Below are 16776 nucleotides of genomic sequence, written 5' to 3'. Positions count from 1 at the left end.
CGAAGACAATCAAATGTGAACAGTACAGAACAATCATGCAGATCAGTCAGATGGCAAAAATTATGTTATATAATCCTAGAAAGAAATAAACATAAAATCAATATCAAAATGGGAATTAATGAAACACAATCTGGTTTCCAGGAAAATAAAGGAACTAGAAAAGGATTCTTCAACATTAGAACTATTATAGAAAGATATCTGGAGAAGCAGAAAGAATCTACTTATGTTTTATTGACTACACAAAGGCCTTTGACAATATACAACATGAACAACTAATCAAATGCGTCAGAAATTTAGGAGTAGATGGTAAAGATAGCATATCACTGATAAATCTATATTGGGCACAAACTACCTCAATAAAAGTATCAGGAGAATATCAGTCAGACAAGGCTGTATTCTTTCTCCTAACCTCTATACTGAAAATATCTTCCAGCAATCAGAAGAATTTAAAGGAGGCAGGAATATAAACAACTTAAGATATTCAGATGATACAGTACTGCTAGCTGAAAATAAAAAAGGTCTTCAAAACCTACTAGAAGAGATGCTGAAGCTAAGTGAAAAATATGGACTTAATTTCAACTTCAAAAAAAGCAAAATCATGCTGGTAACAAGAGAAAAAGGGAAAATACCCAATGTAAATATTAAGATCTACTTTAGATCAAGTAGAGAGTTATATATATTTGGGTCAACTAATTATGAGAATGGGAAGTGTGATAAGGAAATATTTAGAAGAATAGAAATTGCTAGATCAACCTTCACTAGCATGAAAAACATTCTGAACTCAAGGGAAATTCACACAAAAACAAGAATTAGGCTGTCCAAATGCTATATGGTCAGTACTGCAAATGGAGCAGAAACCTGGACAATATCAAAGTATTGTGAAAATAAACTAAAAGCCTTTGAGATGTGGATCCTCAGAAGAATTCTTAGAGCCCCATGGACTGCCAAAAAAAGTAATCTAGAAATATTAGAGATGACTGGAGAATATAGGAATCTGTTGAAAATCAATAAGAAAAGGAAAACCACCTACCTTGGTCACATACTAAGGCATGAATCTCTACAAAATACATGATGGAAGCTCATGGTAGTCGACCTCCTGGAAGGAGATGACATTGACAAGACATTTCACTGAATCTCCAAGATTCTTGTTTTCCATTTCTATATGGTTTAACAAACCATATAGAAATTTGTTATTGTTACAGACCATATAGAAAATTGGCATTCCTTATCTGCTCCACTAAAGACCAACCACTTCCCCTAGACCTATCTGGTGTATACCAGGTCCCTTGCAGCTGTAAATTGTGCCAAACTACTTTGGCCAAACAGGCAGGACAGCAATTATCAGAATCTCAGAACACAAGGACTACATCCGATTTCACCAGTACAGCCACTCTGGACTTGCACACCATGCTCTGGATACTCGCCACAGAATAAGGTGGAAGAAAGCCACAGTAATACACTGCAGCAAGTTCAAATATGAAAGACTATTCATGGAATCAGCCTCAGCCCTTAGGAACACGCCAAACCTTAACAAATTTGGATGCATGAGACTGCCCCAAATTTGGGAAACATGTATCAGAAGAACTTCAGCCCAAAGGCCAAATACACCTAATATACCCCACTAGGGGGCACCATCATGGCTTTAGGTAAACGGTAGCTTCCTCGCTTCGTTTCTCATTTGCTGTTATGTAGTACTTGTGTGCACGTGTCTTTATCTTAAGTTCCTATGAAGATGGCAACGTGACGTTGCCGAAATATCAGAAACTATATATTAAAGTTGATTTAATTTATATTTCTAGTGTACGCTGTCAATTCCTTAAGTATTTAGTTATCATGCCCTAATAATAAATATACATGGACTCCCCAGATGGTAATATAAAGAACTGCATAGACTATATTATCATAAACAAACATTGGAAAAGTAAATAATGTACAAACATTAAGAAGCTTTGATTTCGATACTGACCATGAAATATTAACTGCCAAAGTGAAGATAAAATCAACAGGAAAAACAATATCAGAAAAGAAGAAAACTAAAAGATAGCTCAAGCAGAAGTTGATTTTTAGAACAGATGTGCTTGAAATTAAAACCCTCCATCTTCCAGGACAGTGGAAAAATACTGGGAAGAAGGAAAAGAAACAGTGTTATCAATTGCAAAAGACACTCTAGGTACCAAACCCAAAATAAACAAACAGTGGATAACCCAAGAAATCGTAGCTACAATAGAAGAGAAAAGAGAGGCCAAGATACTTGTAAACCAACAAAACAATGAAGAGAATAGAGAAAAATACAGAACACTAAAAAATGAAGTCGATAACCTATGCAAAAAAGCCAAAGAAAAATGGTTAGAAGAAAAAGCTAAGAAATGCCAAGAAGCATACCAACAAAACAATCTAAAAGTTCCATGACACTATAAGAGAAATTACAAAGGAATTCTCAGCAAAAGCAGTAACAATGATAAACAAAACAAGATGACTGACACCGGGAATATTGAAGACATAAGAAAAATCTGGTCAAACCATTTTAAGACTGTCTTTCACCAAGGAAACAGAACTACAATGCCAACAATAGAAGAAAAAATAATGACCACCCAAAAATTTTACAGGAAGAAGTTAGATACTCAATAAAACAGATGAAAAACAATAAAGCCAGGCATTGATGCCCTACTGAACTGTGGTCATATGGAGGCAGCACATCAATAGAATATTTAACAACCCTATTCAATAAAATGCTACAAACAGGAGAGATCCCAGATGACTGGAGAACTGGAAAGATCATCCCAATATACAAGAAAGGAGACAAAAGAGACTGCAGAAATTACAGCCCAATCAATTTACTCTCCCACACCTATAAAATATTCATAAGAATTATACAAAATAGATTAAAAAACACCTATGAAGAACTGATAGGCATAGAACAAGCTGGTTTCCGAGGAAACTATTCAATAATAGACCAGATTTTCACATTACACCAACTAGCAGAGCTCAGCTGGGAAGACCATAAAGAACTATATTGTTGTTTTGTGAACTTTAAACAAGCTTTCGATAGCATCAACAGAGAAGCAATACACAAATATTATATATTTGTGTATTGCTACTAGAAAAAGCAATACACAAATATATAATACAATTTCTGATAAAATATTACTCTAAGATAAATGCAATAATTAAAAAGGACACACTCACAACAGAACCAATAGATTTCCAAAAAGGAGTAATGCAAGAATGCCCATTATCCCTATGCCTATTCAACATGCAGTGGTATCTTGCTAATCTGAACTAATAAAAACTGTGCTCATTCGGATTAGCAAATTTCCCCCCAAGAGACAACAATAACTAGCGTTTAATACAAAAATAATCAGATTCTAATGGCACATCAATGATAGAAACTGAGAGAAAAAAACTACTGTAATGTAAAACAAATAATAATACAGTACACAAGTTTATTTTAGTAAAACATTTAATTTCTTGTATCTGTATTGTTGAGGATTCTGATTTAATAAAATTGCATAGTTCAGTACGTAACTTATTTTACATAAAAATATCACTTTCTTGTACACAACACAAAAAAGGTTTTTATTTCTTTGTCACTGATTTTCTTTTGTTTCTTCGAAGCTAAACCTTTTCGAATGCTTCTTCTCAGAGCTGCATTAGCAACAAAATTTTGTGGAATGGCGTATCATTTGCTTAGCACATTCTATACACACATTAAAACTGTCAGCTGCCTCTTCATGTTTTACTTTTTTTTTTCATCGAGTTCTTCATCGTCATCATCATCTTCTAATTCATTAGAAGATGATGATTCTACACAATACATCATAAATATGTAGCGTCATATTTATAATTTCGGCATCTGATATTCTGATTTCACTTTTGGTTCTACCTGTAATCCATTCCATAACATCTGTTTGTCAAATTTCATCATTTGGATTCATATTTTTAACCAAATTATGCACGTTTTGAATTTCCTATTTTTGTGTATATTTGTGATTCATGCCGATACAGTACGTACTGTACAGTATAAAAAAGCAAACGTGAACATGCAATACATCAAAATAGGCCTCCAGTATAACTATACAATCGACAGTACGAAAAAAATACTGTACTGTAATAATAATAAAATGAATAATAATAGTTAAAATAATAATTATTAAATAAAAATAATAGTACACAAAATAATAATACATAATAAATAACACTTTTTTTTTCTTTCAAACCGCAGTTCGGATTACTGGAAGGTTCAGACTAAAGAGGTTCAGATTAGCGAGATACTACTGTATATCTAGGCGAAATTGTAAAGATGGCAATAGACAATGAGTCCGGAATCAATGTCAATGGTTTAAACATAAATAATATCAAATATGCAGATGATCTCGTCCTTATTGCAAGAACCCTAAATGAACTACAAAGGTTGATAAACAAGCTAAACGAAACCTGTAAAACATATGACATGACAATAAATATACAAAAGACAAAAGTGATGAAAATAGGGAGGAACAGAACTACCATCTCAGCCACCCTGAATGGAGAACAAATAGACAACTTCATATATCTTGGATCAAAACTAACAGAAACAGTAGATGAACTCAAAACAATCAAACACAGAATAGCGATAGGATGGACCACCATGGGAAAATTACAGAAAATCTGGAAAACAAACAAGATATCTAAGCAAGCCAAAATCAAATTATATGAATCAATAATTATACCAACAGTCATCTATGTAGCAGAAGCGTGGACAGTTAAGAAAATAGAGGAGAAAAAATTGCTGGCATTTGAAATGAAATGCTTAAGAAAAATAAATAGAACAAGTTGGATAGAAAAGAAAACAAACAGCACAGTCAGACAAGAATTATTGTATAAAAAGACAATAATAGAAAAAATTAGAAAACAACAACTGAGATGGTTTGGCCACACTGTACACATGGACGCAGACAGACTTCCTAATGTCCTAATCAATACTTTTCCAAATGAAAAAAGAAGACACCCGAAAGACCAAGAATTACCTGGCTGAAATTAATAAAGAACATCTCGGGATGAAGAACATATAAGGAACTTTTTCGAACAGCAAGGAATAGAGAAGACTGGAAGATCCTGCTCAAGAGAAGACTCAACCCATCTTAGATGGAAGAGAAGAAAGAAAAAAATAAAATTTTAATATGTTGACCTGTATTTTAACATGATTCTCACCCATGGAAGATTGTAAATCTATAGTACATTAGTACCATTGGTGAACTTTTTTTTTAACCTAACATGGAAAACCTGCTGTGATGATCAAACATGAAACAGTTTTCCAAACTGCTTTAAGCCTCCAGCAAGCAGGGCAATGGTTTCTCACCAGGTTATGAAATTTATCTTCCATTTAAAGACAATAAATATTGTCTGGTGGTATTTGAACCCCACAACCTGCTTGTTAGAGAGTAGATTTACCATCTACTCTGCAACCCAGGTTGGCAAGCATACTTATCAAACAGCAAATTAATAAAAAAAAGAAAAAATTCCTATACTTTGTTGTGATATTTATAAATAGCAAATATATTTTCATTTGCTAAAATTCCTGTATGAATATCATTTTCTTATTTTCAGATGAATTAGCAACAACAAAAGAATACCTGTCTCCTAGGAAAAAGACATCAGAGAAAATGAGTAGGAACAGAGATTCTGACATGTTATTACAATCACAAAATGGTATGTTTTTGTAAAATGTCATGCTTTCTATCTATCCAGTACTTTATTGAGACTTTACCCCCCCCCCCCCACACACACACACATTCCTTAGAGAGCAAAAAATATTTAGCATTAGAAGTTTGCTTGATTTCCTTAAAATATTTTCAGAAACATTAAGATTATTCTCAAATAATAAACTAAAAGACATGAAAAAAAAATTATTGTTTGACATCCATAGATGCTGTATGTACCTCCCTGGGTTTTGGGAGTGAAGCCCTTTCCTCACTTAGTTAATAGGACAATCGCAAACATCCATGCCCACGACGGGATTTGAACCCACAGCCTCTTGGCTGGAAAGTAGATATGCTAACCCTTTGGCCAATCTGGCTAGCAAAACTCATTAAATAAAGTTAATTTCAAAGTATCATGGATATTCAGTAGGTAGATCCAGTGGCCTATCACACAGTCATTGTCACTCACTTAGTATACACAGAAAACAGAAATGCTTTATATTAAACATAATAACTGTTTCATATTAAGAAATATTCAGTTTTGATAAGTTTCTATGGTTAAACATGGGAAAAAATAAAAATTTGGTTAAAAAAAAAAAAAAAAGACTTTTAGAGACCACTAGGCAGTGCAAGGAAAAAGGTTTTTGTGTTATATATTTGCAGAAAGATAAATTATAATTTAGTTTTTAATTAGAGATATTACATAATTTTTGTTACATATAATTATTATACAGTATTGCTTCATTGTTCAGCATTTATTTTTCTTAGTTAGCACGCACTGTTTCAATTAATATAAATAACTGAAACTTTATGATGTATTTTCTTTCCATGGGAATGATTTGTGGATAATAAGCAAAGATGGTGAGATAGTGTTGAAAATACTGAACAGTGAACCAATGAAAGTGTCAGAACTGTCAGTATGGCAGAGTAAAAAAAGAACAGTAAGTGGGGTAGAAAAGGCAGAGCAGATCTCAGAGATGATATTTTATGGTGATTCCGGGATTAGAGGTGTGCTTGAGTGCATCACTAAATCATTCTTTCTTGATTGAAAGATAAAAAAAATATTAGTAGCACTATCAGATTTCATATATGTATAGGAAAGTAAAAGAATTAATAATTTTGGTTGGAACTAATGATACAAAAAATGAAGGGTATGATAGGAGCGACTTCAGAAGGACCATGATTATAAACAAATTAATTGTTTAAGAGAAAATAGTTGTCAAGTTCTCAGAAGTTTAGTATGAATTTGATGGAAGAAAGTACTTGTATATGCCTGAAGGATTGCACTTTGATGGGCCTGGAGTAATTTCTTGGCATCTCTAACTCCTTTAGTTGCACTTTCACGTTCTTCTACTCCATTATATATTAATACGTTGGTTGCCACTTTGCTTTATTCCTTTTTTTCTATGTCTCTGATATTCCACAAATTTTAATGTTTTGAATTTTAAGTTCTTCGATTATTTATTATTTATTCTTTTTCTTCAGTGATGTTACATTCCAGGTGCCAGTTCTCAGTATTTCCATTTTTAGTTTTGCTTTTGTTATTCCACTACAGGTCAGTTCCATTATAGCTATCAGTCATTAAAACTTTGGTTTCTTTGAATAATTGGGTTTAATTTTCTCTGAAAAACTACTAACCAAACTAGAGAAACCTGTGTTAGCAGGGTATATTGATGCAGCCTTCATACGTTGGGTAACTTTTCTGAAAGTACATACTTCTAGTTGTTTTGCCTATATCACTCATTTGCTTCCACACCACAATGAGGTACAGGTAGGATAGAGTTGAAATCTCTAACCATAAAAATCATGCTAAAAAAAACTTATATTTGAATCCCTTGTTTTATTGAAATTAAAGTTTATTCAGTTTATGGAGTGAGTAGGCTATAGAAATCAGTGAAGCTCTTCAGTACAGAGTATGTTAACTTTTAGAATTAAGTCAGACAGCCTGTGGGTGTGGTTTACAGTTTCCGCTATTGATTTTATCACTTTTGATAAAAATATAATTTCATAGGTAACTTTTGAATAAAAGCCTCTGTTCTTTTTTATGATCAAATATAGATAATGGATAATTTGTTTTCATTTAAATTAGTAACAGATGAAGAGTATTTATCACCTAGAGAGAAAACAGCAAAGAGAGAAAAAAATAAAACTGAAGAACTTAACCAAGTATCACATTTACTGATTGGTATGTTTTTTTTTGTGATGTTATTTTGAAAGAACATTCATAATTTTTCAGTTTTTTATTTGTAACACACTTGCCAATAAGAATTGGTCAGTGCAACTTTCTATATTTTTTCCCAATTAGTTTTTGTGATATTCTTAGAAATTAAAGATGCCAAGAAATTATATTCTTGATTTAATTCTTTATCCAAGTGTATGCAAACAAAGTTTGCATGTGAAGTGACTTCACAAGTGGGGCAATTCGCATATAGAGGCTAATCACTTCACACAAGTGGGAGTCAGATCCAAAAGTGATGCCAAGGTTGAAATAATGCAATAGTCATATTTCCATATTCAAGAAGCCAAGAGGTGTCACATATTATTACTAAAATAATCTGGATTAGAGATAGATGTTGAAAGTTTTTCCACCTTGGTTATACAATAAATTAAAGATGCCAAGAAATTATATTCTTGGTTTAATCCTTTATTATTTAAGTGTGTATATCATAGTTTCCACATGAAGTGACTTCACAACTGGGTAACTCGTATATAGAAGCTAATGACTTCACATCACTTGCGTTAGTATTCCAGCATTATGGGATACTAAGGCAAGTGATGTGAAGTCATTAGCCTCTATATATGAGTTGCCCAGTTGTGAAGTCATTTTATGCACACACTTTGTTTGCATAACTTGGATAAAGGATTAAACCAAGAATATAATTTCTTGGCATCTTGGCATGCATTAGTAAATGTAACTGTTTATAAATGTAACTTAATTCTCTGGAGTATTTAATATGATATACTAAATAATTGCAGTTTATCTGATCTTTCAGATGTATTAAACATAAAGAGAGAATATCTCTCTCCTGATGATGAGATGCTGCCATCACTGCAACTACAACCTTCTGTAAAAAAGAAAAAAAAGAAAGCTAAAGAACATGATAGACTATTACCTTCTTCAGTTGGTATGCATACAAAATAAATCTAATCTGTTTTGGGTGCATTTTTATACTGCATGTTTTCTGTTATAAAAAGTTGATGAACCTTAAACTGCTAAAAATAATTAATGAATTTAAAAACTAATTTGCATTAGTTTTAAAAGAAACTAAATGACATTTTTTTGAAAATTGAAATTTTGAAACTAATTTAAATTAATGTAGCAAATTTCAAAAAAAAACAAATTATAATACACTTTCTAACATAGCAAAGCCAGTCTCGTATGGATGTAGTGAAGTTTTTCATCACATAAAATAGGCATGCTGTCAGAACACACATAATTTACAGACACTCATATATATTACCCTGGCTTCTTAGCATTGGTTGTTTGGATTAGTTGCATTAGTTCAGAAAACAGCCCAACCTTATTGATGGAAAGGATAAAACTTAAAGATACCAAGCAATTTTATAAACTTGGTTTTTAAAGGATTAAAACCAAGTTTATAAAATTGTTTGGTATCTTTAACGTATAGTATACCCAAGGTAAAAACTGTCTACATAGGGATAAAAGTTATCAGAGGAAAAACCATTCATTTGGTATAATTCATTGCAATCATAATCCAAAGTAGATTCCATTTCTCACCTTCTAAAAAATTATATGTATGTCTTTCAGTTTATTCATTTTGAAATAGAGTTAATTTCAATACAAAATGGGCTCCATTCTAACATTTAGCTTTGATTAAAAAATAGCTTTCAATCTAAAAGGAAGTTTGCATGTTAACCTGCACTTCATAGAAACCTATTTAATACTTGAAACCTATTTACCTGTTTACTACATCGTCTTTGAAATAATGCTGTATCTAATATCCACTTCGTTATATAATTTTATATTGCAGAACTGAAACCTTTTGGGTCTTTATTTTAACAATTACTTTTATGCACCAACTGAGAGCTCGCTTACGAAAAAAACGTTTCTCTGGCATTTCAAGTTCCTTAGTGCAGCAAGAGTTTTTCCTCTCTTTATTTCTGCCTGGTCTCTGATGAGAACCAACCAGTTCGAAACAACTGCCAAGCCAGTGAAACCTTATCGAAAATGGACTAATAAAACTCGAATATATAGACGCCTGGGCATTGCCTGTCTTTTAAGAAGGCCACACTAAAGCAACTTGGAGATGCCGAGGAATGTATTCCTGCAAGTTTGCTGGTAAACTTATGAAACTTTCATAGTTTCTATATTCGACTTTGAAATAACGTTGGATCTAATATCCAGTTTGTTTGTATAATTTTACATTGCCAAACTGAAGCCTTTTAGCTTTTTATTTTAATAATACTATGATAATGAATTAATCCTACCTGGGAAAGTCTGTGTATTTTCACTGGTCAGTTTGTCTGTTTTTCAGGATGAAAAATAAGTTTCATCATCATTATCATCAAATTCCTGACTTGTATCCTCAAGGAATGTAGAGGATATTATGATAGTACTATATGAAGAAATTACATCATTACAAACTTCCTAACAACAATTTTCCTCCAGATCAATGTGTTATCAGTAATATTATCAAATCTTACATTTCTGTCTTCTAATGCACTTTTTACTGTATCAGTCTGCCTATATCTTGGTCTTCCTCTGGATCTTTTTCCTGTCTGCCTGGCAGAGAACACTTGTTTTTCTAATCTTTCCTCTCCCATTCTGTTTCAATGACCATAAGATTAGTTCTGCTAACACATTCCTGGATGCTAACAGTTCTTTCTTGATATCCTCATTTTTAAGATGATATTGTCATTGATGCTATCAGTTCACACCCTAATCTTTCTCAGGACTCTCATATCTGTGGCCTGTAGTCTTTCTTTGGTCAAGTGTTTTATTTGTAACCCAACTCTCAGATTCACATGTTAAAATTGGTTTGAACACTGTCTTGCATACAGCTAATTTAGTGTTTTGACTAATTTCTCTCTTATTCCATATAAATTTATTCAGTTGACTTCCCACCATACCAGCTTTGTTGATTCTGTTGTCTATTTTCATATTTAATTTACCATCTTCATTAAAAATCGCCTAAATAGCTGAAATGTTTTACTTGTTCTATAAGTTCTCCATTCACAATGCAGTTGAAATTTTTAATGTTTCTTCCTATTTTCATTGTCTTTGTCTTTTTATTGCTGATTTTCATACCAAATTTGTCGACAGTTATTTGATTTATTCAGACTTATACTGGATTTATTTAAAAGTATTAAAAAAAAAAACATTTATTTAAAAGTCTTCCAACCCAAACATATGTACTGAACATATCATCAAAGTAATCCTTACTGGCATGAAACATATGTTCCTCACTACTTTCAACTGCTCTACCATATCTAAGTCTTGGCTCTTCAAATGTGTGCTAAGACTGTACAAGCAGACACAGGCATGCTACAACTGACTTTCATCAAAAACTCCACCTACCTTTAGTGCTTATACTTAAGCCAGAAATAGTTCAAGAAAACTATCAATACTTCCAAAACAGAGCTTGAAAGATCAAAAAGAGGAAACGTGAATCTTGTTCGAATGATAGCCAAGTCTTTTGGTCTCTCACCAAAGCAATTGGACATAATTTTTGCCCAGCACTACTCCCACTTGGCGCACCTGGATGGTTCTATTGTCATCATCCACAGAAAAAAGCCAATCTCTTGGCTTCACATTTTGCCTCCAGTCCATACATAACTGGTCATGGTAAATGTTGATGCCAGATGGACAATACCCAGTGCATCCTTTTGCTGGAAAAATATTGTCAAAATTAGACACTAAGAAGTCTTCTGGCCATGATGTCATCCATCCAAGGTTTGTGCACTAGAACTGACTCCTGTCCTATGTTGCTTATTTATACTCTTTTTACTCCACTGGTATCTACCTCACTGTCTAGAAATCGGCATGTATTCAGTCAATTCCCAAGAAGGATGAAAGATCATCATCCACGAAACATCATCACTGCCCGTTGGTGTCTGATGCCTCCTTTATTATCTTCTTCCACCTTTCTTTGTCCACTGCACAGTGTCACAGTTTCTGTACACCCATTCCACACCAGTCCTTTATGTCATGTATCCATTCTCTGTACAAACAGAAGAAGTTGTTCTAGAACTGCTAATGTCACTTTCTGGTTATTACTGTCAAATGCCTTCTGAAAATCAACAAAGCAAGTATATATGTTTTTGATTTTTCTCCTGCTTTCCTGCTATTAACCACATTGCCAAAATCTGTTGAATTGTAGTTCTATCCTTCCTAAACCCTGCTTGCTCGTCTGCAAGGTATGCTTCCAATTGTGTTCTCAATCTTTCTGTCAATATCATCATCAGCACTTTACCAAGGTGACTTGTCAAGGCACTTGTTCTATAAATTTTACGTTCTAGCTTATTTCCTTTCTTGTATAATGTCACTAATATTGATTTCACCCACTCCTCTGGCATTATTCCTTCTTTCCATGCCATATTTCATAGTTCGTGAATTTCTGTAACCATACTTTCACCACCTTATTTAATCATTTCTCCAGTGATGTTATCGTTACCAGGACTCTTGTTGTGTTTTAACCATCCTATTGCTTTTGCTATGTCTCTTCTCAGAATGTCCAGAATGCGCTATCTTAATCTAGTTTTTATTCGTATAACTCACTACAGTATCTGTCCACTGCTATACAATTTTTTCTTTATTCATCAAATTAATCAAAAATAAATACTTTGTCAAAGTATTGACAAAGTATTTATTCATCAATACTTTGTCTTTTTCATCTTTAATTGTGGTCTGTTTTGGTTGCCACTTTTTATTAATGGTTCTAATCTTTTTTGTATACCTTCCTTGTTTTATGCTCTCCATAGTACTGTTCTGTATTATCGCATTGGGCTTCTAACCATTTCAGCTTTCCATTCTGACTGCTTTTTTCACCTCATTACACTTTCTTCTATATTGCTCCTCTAATTGTTCTGATGTATCCCTTCTTATCTTCAACATTCTTTTCTCCTGTACTAACTTCAGTGTTTCTTGTCTAATCCATTTCTTCTCTTCTTCTGGTACTGTTTCTTCAACTGCATCTTCTATTGCCTCATTACTCTTTTCACTCTTAGATTCAAATTTTTTTCTTTATCCACACTTTTAAGTTTCTCTTCTAACACTGTTCTCTACCTTCTTCCTATTTCTGCTTCACTTATTCTTACTGTATCTCTTTGTTTCTGATGATGGGGTTTATATTTCTTTTTCAATTTCAACTTGGTGTTTGCAATCACTAAACTATGGTCCGAGTCTATATCTACTCCTTGAAAAGTTCGACACTGCTGTACTGATGTTATCCATCTTCTTTTAATCGTAATCATATCACTCATGTTCTTGGTTTTCCCATCATTTGATTGCCACGTCTATTTTCTACACTCCTTTTGCTGGAATCTTGTGTTCAAGATCATCAGCTGATGGTCCACAGCAAATTCTAACATTTTTTCATCTCGTTCATTTCTTTCTCCGAAACCATATTTTCCCATGACTTTTTCCCAACCATCATTATCTATTGATTTAATGGTTGGTGATAAAAAATTGCCAACCATTAAACTATCTACCAATCTCTTTCATCTCAGTTCTTTCTAAAGTAATGGAGAGAACCATCAATACCCAACTCTTGCATTACCTTGAAAATACCTACCTAATAAACGACCATCAGTTTGGATTCAGCCACTGCAGATCAACAGGAGATCTACTCACATATGTCACCCATCTCTGGACAAATACAATGGAGAAGTTTGATGAATCTTAAGTGGTTGCCCTTGATATATCCAAAGATTTTGACCAGATCTGGCACAGAGGCCTATTAAGCAGACTCTCATCGTTTGGTCTGTTTGATAACTTCTGCAATTGGATTGCAAGCTTTCTGACTGGATGCACACTATGTGTGATGGTGGATGGTTCCTTATCCTCTCACTATTCAACTACCACAGGGTTTCACGAGGTTCTGTTAACTCACCAGTCTTCTTTCTTCAGTATATCAGCAACCTACTTCAATTGATCACCAACCCAATGTACAGTTTTGCAGATGACAGCATTCTGCACCCCTTCCCTTCATTTGACAATGACTACACTTCAAAAATCATCTTGGCTTGCAGAATATTACCCTCAATTATTATATCCAAGCCATCCTCCAGTGGAGTTCAGATGATATTGTCAGTTTCGGTACTAGCAAAACTCAGTTCTGCCTTATTCCCCCTCCTCCCCCCTCCCCCTCAAAAAAAGAAGAAGAAACTTTTAAATTTTGAACACTCATGCCTCTAAGCAAGATAAGATTTCTCTTCCTGGAATCACCCTGACATCAAGCCTCTGCTGATATAAGATTAATGACTGTTTGGATTCCTTTTTCACTAAACTAATTTTCTTTGAACTTTCATATTAAAGGCCTCCAGTGTTTGATCAGGTGTTTTATTACTAACCCAGCTCTCAGATCCATAAAGATCCTCAACCCAGCTTTAATAATTCTGTTGTCTATTTCCATATTTAATTTACCATTTTCACTAAAAATTCTGCCTAAATAGCTGAAATGACTTGTTCTATAAGTTCTCCATCAGGATATAGTTCTTTTCAGTATTTTGGCTTATTTTCATTGTCTTTGTCTTTTTATTGCTGATTTTCATACCAAATTTATCACAAAAGTTATTCAGTATAGTCAGGAAATCTGTAGACTTGTACTGGATTTATTCAGAAGTATAACATCACGTGCATAAAGTAAGCCAATTTTGATATCAGATTTAACGCCACTTTCTTTCATAATGTAATCTATTTAGATAATGAATAATGGTATAGATAATGTGTACATCCTTGTTGCACACCTGATTTAACATCAAACCATCTTCCTGTAACTTTTTCAATTCTAACTGCTGACATACAACTTAGAGACTATATATTGTTTGTTATAATGTCCCATTTATGCCATATAATTGTAGCAATGTGAAGAGCTTTCCTCATGGCACCTTGTCATCTGCATTTTCCAAATCAACAAAAATCCTTGTTATATTCCCCAACTGTGATTTAAATTGAAAATGTGATCCTAACAAACTTTGTTTTGCCTGAATCCAGTTTTTTCTCACCAAGCTTCCCTTCCATAATCGTAGCTGTTTCTCAAGTACACTTGTATGAATTTTACCAGGAATACTCAGTATGGAAATACCACAGTAATTCTCATATTTAGTTTTATTTTCCTTTTTATAGATGGGAATTATGAGAGTACTGCTCCAATCATCCAGAAGTCGACCTTGTGCCAGGCCTTCTGAATTATGCAATGCAGTCACTCTAAAACTTTTATACCCCCATATTTGAGCACACTTGAGGTTAAGAAAGATTGTGGAAAGGAAGCTTGGTAAAGTATAAGCTGAATTCAGGTGAAATAGAAGCTGCCAGGATCAGATTTTCACTTTATGACAAATAGATGAAAAATCAGGAATGTAACAAAGATCTGTATTTAAGTTTTCTAGACCTGCAAAAGTTATGTAATAAGGTGCTAAGAGAAAGCTATTCAAATCACTACAGTTATATGGTGTCAGTGGGGCGTTATACTAAGCAATACTTAGTCTTTATTTGAATTGTAAGTCAGCAGTTAAAATTGAAGGATGTTCAGGAAGATGGTTTCATGTTAAATCTGGTGTTAGACAAGGATGTACCTTATTCCCTCTGTTATTCATTATCTATATGGATCACATTGTGAAGGAAATTGTATTAAACCTGATATGAAAATTGGAGATGCTAATCTCAGCTCTTTACTTTATGCAGATGATGTACTTTTAAATAAATCTGCTACAATTCTGCAAGATTCCCTGACTAAATTGAATAACTGTTGTAATTGAATAATTTGGTATGAAAATACAGGAATACCTCGATTATCGCAGTTATTGTTGCCACGAAAAATACTGCAATAATCGGGATAAATATTGGGTGATCATTGCCAAGGATTTTTCAAATCTATTAATTAAATTTTATATATGAAGTTAAAAAGAAATGTGTTAAACATGTTAAGTAAAAAATGAAGGTTCATTTAGAAAAACAAGATTATTCTTTAATCTTTACTTATATGTAAAGGGTACATACAATAATCTTGGATAAAATATAGTGTAGAGTTGTCTGGTGGAATTTTTTCTTCTTATAAAACTCGGTAGCAACGGATGGAATTTTCAATTTCCTGATGAACTTTCATTGATCGCTTGAGATTAGGATCGCCGTTCAAGATTTTTTTTCTTTAAAATTTTCAGCAATTCTAAACATTTCGTCCATTTCTTTGAGGGTAAATTCCTTCGGTGCCACATCAATTTGTTCGTCATTATCATCGATTTGAGCATTGTAAGTACGTTCTTTCTCAAGGTTAATTAGGTCTTCATCATCCAGCTCCTTATCACGTGACTGAACCAAGTCTTGAACATCACCTTTTTCAATTTCTTTTAGTCCTAGATTGAAGCCAAGCTTAGTTATGTCATTGATAACACAGGTTACTTCATTTTCAAATGCTTTAAAATCATTTGCACAATGAGGATTAATTTTTTGCCATGCCACTCTCAGGTTGCTAGACGTTACTTCACTCCGTGCTTCCTTGAGATTCTCAATGCAATTTTTGATATTGAATGCCTTCCAGAATTCTGTCAAAGTCATAGCTTCATCTCCTGTAGTCTTTTCTATTGCTTGTGAAAAAGTTCTTCGTAGGTAATATGCCTTAAAGGATGTGATTACACCTTGATCCATTGGCTGGATGATGGAAGTGGTGTTAGGTGGTAAATAAATAACTTTTACATTTTCGCACAAATCATTCAGTGCTGTTGGATGACTAGGTGCATTATCTAATATCAACAAGATTTTAAAATCAAGATTTAATGACTTGCAGTACCTTTCAGCTTCAGGACAAAAACAGTTTTTAAACCAATCCTCAAAAATAGTTATCATCCAAGCTTTTCTACTGAATCTCCAATGAACAGGGAGAAAATTTTTATCTAAACTTTTAAGTGGGTAAGGTTTTGT

At 33.4% G+C, this 16776-nt stretch overlaps 1 protein-coding gene across 1 annotated transcript in view; it reads left to right on the top strand.

Moving 5' to 3' along the window:
* The window catches only part of LOC150109849 (uncharacterized), a 232146-nt gene that overhangs the window by 170664 nt on the left and 44706 nt on the right, over nucleotides 1–16776 (top strand). The window contains exons 10-12 of the mRNA XM_090396316.1: nucleotides 5587–5688; nucleotides 7768–7863; nucleotides 8672–8803. Coding sequence (XP_090252442.1) covers nucleotides 5587–5688; nucleotides 7768–7863; nucleotides 8672–8803 — 330 coding nt within the window. The remainder of the gene's footprint in view (nucleotides 1–5586; nucleotides 5689–7767; nucleotides 7864–8671; nucleotides 8804–16776) is intronic.

Source organism: Typopeltis vanoorti, chromosome 1 (assembly GCF_054136105.1).
Source record: "Typopeltis vanoorti isolate ZY-2024b chromosome 1, IOZ_Tvanoo_1.0, whole genome shotgun sequence".
Taxonomy (NCBI): domain Eukaryota; kingdom Metazoa; phylum Arthropoda; class Arachnida; order Uropygi; family Thelyphonidae; genus Typopeltis; species Typopeltis vanoorti.
The sequence above is the reverse complement of the archived record's forward strand: the minus strand, read 5'-3'. Positions and strand labels throughout refer to the sequence as shown.